Source organism: Scyliorhinus canicula, chromosome 3, assembly GCF_902713615.1.
Source record: "Scyliorhinus canicula chromosome 3, sScyCan1.1, whole genome shotgun sequence".
Taxonomy (NCBI): domain Eukaryota; kingdom Metazoa; phylum Chordata; class Chondrichthyes; order Carcharhiniformes; family Scyliorhinidae; genus Scyliorhinus; species Scyliorhinus canicula.
Window position 1 is genome coordinate 92,599,044 of NC_052148.1, and position 9,610 is coordinate 92,608,653.

Genomic DNA, 9,610 nt, shown 5'->3' on the forward strand with positions numbered 1-9,610 from the left:
TTAGCTCAACTCCACCTCGACCCCTTTGTTTTTATTCCTTTTCATTTTAACTGTATTTTACCTTTTATTTCTTTCTTGTCTATATACATATATATATATGTATCTCCCCACCTTATCCCCCCTTTCCTTACCTTTTCTCCCCTTTGAACAAATAACAAAGAGCAACACAGCACAGGAACAGGCCCTTTGGCCCTCCGGTCATGATACCAACCTTTGCCAAAACCCTCAGCACTTCCTTGTGCCTGGATATGTCTTTATTTCTTATGCAAGACATTTAAACAGTCAATAAGTGAAGACAGAAATGATACAGAAAATGTCACCTTCACCTCAGAATCTGTTGCTACATTCAGCCATGGTCAGGGTGGCAGGTCTTTTCCTTCATCCTTATGCCAACTTGTCATACCTGCCATAAAGCACTCGCAAACGTCTTCCTGTACAATGCCCGGAAAATGCAGAGGGCAATGGACAATTGTACACAAGTGGCTTGTTAACAAGCTCAATAACTTGCTTAATTTCAAATTGGTGGATGTCTGATTTTGACTCCTGCTCACCTTTTGTAATTTCCGAGCCTGGCATGATGACGTCTTACTGCTGCCGAATGTCAGCACGTTATATTGTATGTTTGCAAGGTGGGACGTGGAGGGGTCTGTCCAATTTACAGCACCAAAATCTAGTCCAATGGTTCTGCTACTATTACTATTTCTCAGGAGGTATTCCATATCGTATAAACCCCCTGCTTTAAAAAAAAGTTCTCCTGGCCTCTCCCTTCATTCTTTTGATGATCATCTTAAATGATTAGTATTTAGTTACCAACTCACTGACCAATGGGAATAATTTCTAACTACGTTCCCTACTTAAATTGCTTCATACTTTTAGACACCTCAAACAAATCTCATTTTCATTTCTTCTTCCTTATGAAGTGACTCCCAGATATTTTTTAGCACTAAAAGCTCTCAGGCCCCTGGTATCATCCTCGTGAATCTCCCAATGATCTTAAGATCTTAACATTTGGCATCCAAAATCGAACACAATGTTCTCACTAAGGCATGACCTTTAATCAGATCTGCCCTGTGCCTTATTTTCACCAGTCTAAACAATGATAGATTCCTTGTAACTCAAATGCCCAATCTCTGATACCAGTCTAGTTGCCTTTGCATCCTCTACAATGCCAACTTGTCAACAGCTCAGTACAGGATACTCTAATACCTTATCCAAGTTTGCTTCCTGGGACTTATTTCTTATCCCTCTGTTTACACAAGCTAAGATCGAGAAGAGGAAGAGAAGTATAGGTAGCACTCGCAACAGCAGCGAGGAGAGGCTGTGGCGTGGCAGTGGGGCATTGTGAAAGAAGCAGTGGGGTTCAGGCCTTGGAGAGAGGCGAATGTGTGTGAGGATGTGTATAGACACGTGTGTCTGAGGATGAGTGCGCGCGCAAAGATGTGCGTGTGCATGCGAAGGAGGGGTGAGAGAGGTGCATGTGTGTGAAAATCTGAGAGAGAGAGACGTTAGTGTGTGCGTGTGAGGGAGAGGAGGGATGGGTGCGTGTGAGAGAGAAGGGTGGGTGAGAGAGGTGTCTGTGTGAAAATGTCAGAGAGAGACGTTAGTGTGTATGTGAGGGTGTAAGGTGAGTGTGTGTATGTATAAGGGAGAGAGATGTGTGTGTGTCTGATATGAGAATCAACTTTCCAGCATCATTCCTCCCATTAAAAATGACAAAATTTAAAAATGACAAAATTCCAGGGGTTAATGTTAAGGGGCCTGAGAGGGTAGCTTGGCAGGGTGTATGAGAGGGGGCCATGTAGCTGGCTTATATATATATTTATATTTCTGTGTTGACACTTATTTTGTGGAAAAACCTGGCATCGACATTATGAGAATGTTTGGGGTTCCCTGATACACTTGAGGTCACTAGGGCCTCCGCAGCTCGAAACTCTGCCCTATGATATTTATGTGACTGGGAGACTAAATCATGAAGCATGCAGATATATTTTAACACTAATTCTGGAGGTTCTGTACATCCCCATGTGTTAACCAACCGACCTGCAACCTTGTACTTTCCTTTCTGCCAATGATGGATAAATAGACAATGGAGTTACAAGCACTCTGAATTGCTCCCCGGCCATTTAGAGTTCTAAGTGCTTGGTATGGGGTTCAGATAGATTAAAAATCAGCTGATAACTGTCCCAGCTGGCAATCTTATCTATGGTCAGGCAGACAGATGGTCGAGGAGTTTAAGCCTAAAATAGACAGAGGGAGTCGGGTGGAAGGTAGGGGATTGGGAGTGTTGGATATCTTGTCCCCTGAAAGGAAAGTCAGCTGGAAGCCGACTCACTCTCTGCAAGCCCACCCTACAGCTGTGGGTGAACTAAAAAGGTTAGCAGTGGGACGTCTACCCCTCGCTGGGGAAGAAGTCCCACCCTTGGTAGCTGCCGGCCAATCAGGTTAGACAGTAGCTCTAGCTGTCCCAGCAACACTGAGATCTCTGTAGTGGTGGACACTGCCAGGACTGCATCCAGTCACAAGCTGGAGGCCGAATAGACCCCAGAGTTGGGTGGGGGGGGGGGGGGGGGGGGGGGGTATTGGGAGCTTTCATAGCGTATCTTTGGTTACACCCCATTCTAACACGCCAGAAATTACTGGCCAGTGACCCTTTAAAGCTCATGCTAACCAATTTAATTTCATCTGAGGAAGGAGCAGTGCTCCGAAAGCTAGTGATTTGAAACAAACCTGTTGGACTTTAACCTGATGTTGTAAGACTTCTTACTGTGCTCATCCCAGTCCAACGCCGGCATCTCCACACCATAACTAATTTAAAGTTACAATCTAATATTTTTCTGCTTTTTATGGGGCAAATCAACCTATGAAAATATTCTGGGAATAACGTGGAGCAGTATATAGTATGAAAACACAAACACAAACATGGAACATAAGCTATCCTGATGAAAATATAAAGAGTTCTCCGCTACCAAGTGAGTTCAAATGATTACTCAGTTTGTGAACTAGATGGCTGTGCAGCATGGGCCCATATCCAATCTAAGTGTTTCAGTGTTACATCATACTTTGTTGCAGAAGTTACCTTTAATAAAATCATACGCAACTTGCTTGGTTTGTGACAGTAATCTTTATTAGTGTCACAAGTAGGCTTACATTAACACTGCAATGAAGTTACTGTGAAAATCCCCTAGTCGCCACATTCCGGCGCCTGTTCGGGTACACAGAGGGAGAATTCAGAATGCCCAAATTACCGAACAAGCAAGTCTTTCGGGACTTGTGGGAGGAAACTGGAGCGCCCAAAGGAAACCCACAGGGAAAACATTTTTTTTGAAAATAATTTTTATTGAAATTTTTTTTTACAAAATATATAACAACAAACAGTAACAAACAGCAATAAAACAACATAATAAGCATAACACCCCAAGACCGTAGCAATGCATACGTCGAGCCCCCCACCCCCCCAAACCCGGTAAACAACAAGAGAACTTGAAAATAAATAAAATAAAATAAACATAGTCAACACCCCCCCCCCCCTTTTCCCCCCCTCCCCCCCCCCCTTTCCCCCCCCCCCCCCGGGTTGCTGCTGCTGCTGATCTAGTTCCCTATCGCTGAGCCAGAAAGTCGAGGAAAGGCTGCCACCGCCTAAAGAACCCTTGTACCGATCCTCTCAGGGTGAATTTGACCTTCTCCAGCTTAATAAAACCGGCCATGTCATTGATACAGGTCTCCACGCTTGGGGGTCTCGCATCCTTCCACTGTAGCAAGATCCTCCGCCGGGCTACTAGGGATGCAAAGGCCAAAACACCGGCCTCTCTCGCCTCCTGCACTCCCGACTCCACCGCAACCCCAAAAATCATGAGTCCCCAGCCTGGCTTGACCCTGGATCCTACCACCCTCGACACCGTCCTCGCCACCCCCTTCCAGAACTCCTCCAGCTCCGGGCATGCCCAGAACATATGGGCATGGTTCACTGGACTCCCCGAACACCTGACACACCTGTCTTCGCCCCCAAAGAACCTACTCATCCTAGTCCCGGACATATAGGCCCGGTGCAGCACCTTGAATTGGATGAGGCTAAGCCACGCACATGAGGAGGAAGAGTTAACCCTCTCCAGGGCATCCTCCCATGTCCCATCCTCGATCTGCTCCCCCCAGCTCCCCCTCCCACTTAGCCTTTAGCTCCTCTACTGACGCCTCCTCCACCTCCTGTATTACGTTGTAGATAACAGATATCTTCCCATCCCCGACCCAGACCCCCGAAAGCACCCTGTCCCTCACCCCCCTCACGGGCAGCAAAGGGAATCCCTCCACCTGCCGCCTAGCAAACGCCTTTACCTACAGGTACCTGAACATGTTCCCCGAGGGGAGCTCAAATTTCTCCTCCAACTCTCCCAGGCTCGCAAACCTCCCATCAATGAACAGATCCCTCAGCTTTCTGATGCCCGCTCTGTGCCACCCCAGGAACCCCCCCATCAATACTACCCGGGATGAACCGATGGTTCCCCCTTAGCGGAGCCTTCATCGAGCCCCCACTTCCCCCCTCTGCCGCCTCCACTGCCCCCAAATCTTGAGGGTAGCCGCCTCCACCGGACTCGTGGTATACCTCGTAGGAGGGAGCGGCAACGGCGCCGTTACCAGGCCCCCCAGGCTTGTGCCTCCACAGGACGCCCTCTCCAACCTTTTCCATGCTGCCCCCTGCCCCTCCATCACCCACTTGCGCACCATCGACACATTGGCCGCCCAATAATACCCCGAGAGGTTGGGTAACGCCAGCCCCCCACCATCTCTGACCCGCTCCAAGAAGACCCTCTTCACATTCGGGGTCCCATGCGCCCAAACAAAGCTCAGGATGCTGCTAGTCACCCTCCTAAATATCACCCTCCCTTGTGATCAACCCTAACCCTACAATTCAATCTCCACCCATCGATTCCAACATCACCACCTCCAGTCGCACCCCCCCCCCCCCCCCAAAACACCCTCACCTGCCATCTTATGACCACCAGTGCATAAACCTGCATGAGGCTGTGGTTTCTCCCACAGCATTCATTGCTCGATAAGGCCTGTCAATCAGGTTCACGTCTTGTCAGGAATCTGGTTCAAAAAGGAAGCAGCCATTGTGTGGTCAAAGCTCCACAGTGTACAGGAAAACCTGGCCAACCAGGGCTAAATTTAAAATGAAGTTATATTCTGAAGTATAGAGTCTCACTAAAAATGAGCAACCAGAATACCTCCCCCGCACTTGGAAATCCCATCCAAGTAAATACCAGGGTCATTGTCATAGGGCTGGATCAATGTTATAATGCTTCATTGGGATTGGGTTAAACTTTCCCTTTAAGATTACTGCTCAATGACTTTGAATAGAAATTGGTCCATATAGGTACATTCTGTTGACAACAAGAAGCTGGTTGCCAGGGATATCTTGATAACTTGATTGTTATCAAAGAGTGGTGAGGCCGTGGAATGCCCTACCTGCAACAGTAGTGAACACGCCAACATTGAGGGCATTTAAAAATTTATTGGATAAGCATATGGATGATAAGGGCATAGTGTAGGTTAGATGGCCTTTAGATTTTTTCCATGTCGGTGCAACATCGAGGGCCGAAGGGCCTGTACTGCGCTGTATCGTTCTATATTCTATATTCTATATTTGTAAATGCTCTCAAGGAGAGGCCAAGTTGTCAAGATCAGAGAAATTAACGGAAAATGATTCACTTTATTTCTTTAAAAAATGCTTTTGACACTTCAAGGTATGGCAGAAGCACATAGACGCAAGCCTTTGATATACACCGATAGATAAATGCTGTAGTCATGATCATTAGAGAGCTCCTGAGCAGTTTCTTCCAGAAACAGAAGGAGCCATTCATTTACAAACAAAGGTTAATTCCTATTTGTAGACCAGTTACTTAGCCAATGAATGTCAGAGCCAAGTGTTTGGAATTGTTTACATTCTTTCCAAACTATTAAAAGGAAACGGCGTCTCAAGCATGGAAATATTTTGTCTCTTTACAGTGCCCAAAATAGACTTTCTATAAAAAGAAGATTGACCAATGCAAATGAGAAGCTGGAGCATATAATAAGCAGAAACATCCTTGATAGAGGCTAACCCAGAACACTTTTTGTTTTAAAAAAAAAGAGTGTTTCAAATTCAAGGGCAAATGGAGGAAGGAATTATAAGACACTGGACTGACACTCCTGTCAGGTACCAGCATAAGCTAGCAGGACGAGATCTCGCAGAATGCAAACTGGATCATTTGATATTTGCCCTTCCGGGTCCGACAGAAAGAACTGTGACTGGGGACAAACTTTCAGTGAAAGAATCAGCAAAATCAATGGAAGCCACTGACGCAGAAATGTTTCAAGTCATGTTGGATGCTGTACAGTTCCGCCCTGAAGATATCATTATTCAAGTATTCGAAGGATGGCTTCTCATCAAGGCCCAGCATGGCCGAAGAACGGATGAACATGGTTTTATCTCCAGGAGTTTTACAAGACAGTACCATCTTCCAGATGGTCTGCAGTCAAAAGATCTTTCTGCTATGTTGTGTCATGATGGTATTCTGGTGGTGAAGGCAAAGACATAGCTGATGCATTTACTGAAGAATTAATATTGTATGAAGTATCTTATGCTAAATAATTGCATGTTCAACAAAAAATATAAAAAATTAGTAAGTATAAAGGCACATCCAATAAATATGGATTAAAAAGTCTATTGTAATTTAAAGGAATGTATTCACAGTGATGACTTTGAAAAATGGTAGATTTAATTTACGGTACAACCTGTGGTGTTATAGTTGTGTGTTTATTGTGTGCAGTGTTCCAGACAAGGCTATATTAATGAATCTCCTTAAATGTATCTTGTTGTTACATGGTAGGAAGGTCACTTTTTGTACCAAAGTATGCAATCAATTGAAAAAAACATGAGCTCTGTACTTTCAAAATACTATTGAGCATGATTTCTCAGTAATGATTTTACCAACTGATAACAGTGAAATGTGCGCAGTAGCTTTTTAGTGCCTTAGTAGCACACTGTGATGTTATAACTGTTCTATAATTAGCACAAAAATGCAGAGAGCTGCTGAGTGATAAGTTAAATACAGAATCTAAAACCATGGACAGAGCTGAAATATCAACTCTTGAAGGCCCAGTTTTAACTCAATGCAACTGGTTGGGTTTCGAATGAGTTACAATCGGTCCTTCCTTGGTCTTTCTAATATACAAGTGTACAGTTATATTTGAAATAATGATTAACAGATTCAACTCCAAAAGAAACAGCTACCAAGTCAAACCATGCTCTACTTGCTGGTTCCCAAATTTTGCTCTTGACTATTTCCAGCGATGGTCCTTTTTGAAAAAATTGTTCAAGGGATCTGAGCATTGTTGACAAAAAAATATATTTTTTGGCTATCCCTAATTGCTCCTGAGAAGATGGTGGTGAGTTACCTTCTTCAATCGCTGCAGTCTCTGTGGTATAAGTACACCTACAGTGCTGTTCCAGGATTTTGACCCAATGACAGTGAATTAATGGCGATATAGTTTCAAGTCAGGATGGTGTGGTCTTGAATATAATTTGTTGGTTTTGTTCCTATGCATCTGCTGCCCTTGTGTGAGCTTCCAGGTGGTAGAATCCACAGGTTTGTAGGGTGCTGCTGTAGGAGCCTTGGTGATTCCTGCAGTAGATATTGCTGTCTCTGTGCATTGGTGGTGGAGAGAGTTATTGAAGATATCTGCTGGGCTCCATATATTTGGACAACAAATTAGAATTCATTTTCATATGGTTGGAATATTGAAATACCATTTGGAGAAATTGTTTACTTTTTAATGCCCATCCAACTCTGCAGACTAAGGGCGCGATTCTCCGCTCCCCACGCCGGGTGGGAGAATCGCAGGAGGGCCGAGCGACTCACGACATGCCCCCCCTGGCGCCCCCCGTGATTCTCCCACCCCCGCTCGGAAGAATCGCCGCTCTCCGACCCGGATGGGCCGAGTGACCTGCCATTCGCGACCGGTTCACGACGGCGGCAACCACACCTGGTCGCTGCCGTCGGGAACATGGCGCAAAAAGCTGGTTTGAAGCTTGTGGGGGGCTGAGAGGGGAGTGAGCACCACGGCCGTGCTCAGGAGGGGACTGGCCCGCGATCGGTGCCCACCGATCATTGGGCCGGCGTCTCAAAGGGACGCACTCTTTCCCCTCCGCCGCCCCGCAAGATCAAGCCGCCACGTCTTGCAGGGCAGCGGAGGGGAAGACGGCAACCACCCGGAAGGTGCAGAATCCTCCGCACCTTCAGGGGCTAGATCTGCACTGGCGGGGTTGGTGCCGTGCCAGCTGGCGCGGAAGGGCTTGGCGGAGGGAAAGAGTGCCCCCATGGCACAGGCCCGCCCACGGATCGGTGGGCCCCGATCACGGGCCAGGCCACCGTGGGGGCATCCCCCCGGGCCAAATCCCCCCGTGCCCCCCCGAGGACTCTGCAGGCCGCCCGCAGAGCCAGGTCCCGCCAGTACGGACCTGGTTTGATTTATGCCGGCGGGACCGGCCGAAAACGGGCGGCAACTTGTCCCATCACAGGGCAGAAAATCGCCGGGGGTGCCACTGCCAACGGCCCCAACCGGCGCGACGCGATTCCCGCCCCTGCTGAAAAACCGGCCGGGGGGGGGGGGGGGGGGGGGGGGGGGTCGGAGAATCCCACCCCAGAGCTGCTGGCCAATCAGATTGGCCATCAGCTGCCAAAAATGGGAGTTATTATCCCTGAGGGATGGAAGTCCCACTTCTAACAAATTAAGGCCTGTGGGGCAGCCAGATTTCACGTCACTGAAGTGATGACCGACTTCTGGGCCAAGTCGGCCGGTAATCTGGTTCCCCAGTAAAATTCACCTGTGACTGAATAATCGGATCCAGATTCACACCAGTGGATGTGTGCTGTAAGTCCCTGGTCCCCATGTTGCTATGAACACTGATGGTTCTCCACTGGGAAGAGGAGAAAATTAATGGTCAAGTCACCTCAATCTGCTCAGTACATTTTCTTGTAATCAGTAGGATTGCATGAACATGAGAATTAGGGATGGGACCAGATCAGCTCCAACCCTCCCCTTGCCTGATGAATGTTTTGTGGTGAGAGTAGATAAACCACGACAGCAATTTAAAAAGGACAAAGATAAACAATGATTTAATTAGTTTATAATTGTAACTGTTCAAGTTATAACAATTCTGATTCTTTTCACTGCACTGTTTTCTCACATAAACAGTTTGTGCCTTTCCCCTTAGTGTCCCAAGATGTGCAGGTTAGCTGGGGGTGCGGGGATAGAGCAGGGGAGTGGGTCTAGGTAGGGTGCTCTTTCAGAGGATCGGTACAGACTCGATTGGCCAAATGACCTCCTTCAGCATTGTAGGGATTCTATGGAAATAAAACCTGCAACTATGCAATTCTGATCAGCAATCTCGAGAGAAACACTTTAGGCACAATAATGTTTAAAGATAGGAGCTACTTCTGAAAAGTGCTGTTTAAAAAATAATGAATTTCATTAGCTGTTATCTGCTGGTTGTACCACAAGATGGTGCTCTTTGCAGCATTAAATGGCACCCAATCAAAAGAAGAGAGTGAGAAGAGAAGTTTGGCCTCTC

General features: G+C 46.7%; 1 protein-coding gene across 1 annotated transcript; it reads left to right on the top strand.

Annotated features, from left to right (window-relative positions):
• The first annotated feature begins 6,056 nt into the window (after window positions 1-6,056).
• Window positions 6,057-7,398, top strand: hspb3 (heat shock protein, alpha-crystallin-related, b3). The gene has a single exon (XM_038793026.1). It carries the CDS (start codon window positions 6,150-6,152, stop codon window positions 6,573-6,575), a length of 426 nt encoding a protein of 141 aa, XP_038648954.1. The 5' UTR covers window positions 6,057-6,149; the 3' UTR covers window positions 6,576-7,398.
• The last annotated feature ends 2,212 nt before the right edge of the window (window positions 7,399-9,610 follow it).

Excerpts from the sequence above, each read along its gene's own strand:
- hspb3 (XM_038793026.1), top strand. The coding sequence starts at position 6,150 with ATGGAGGAAGGAATTATAAGACACTGGACTGACACTCCTGTCAGGTAC.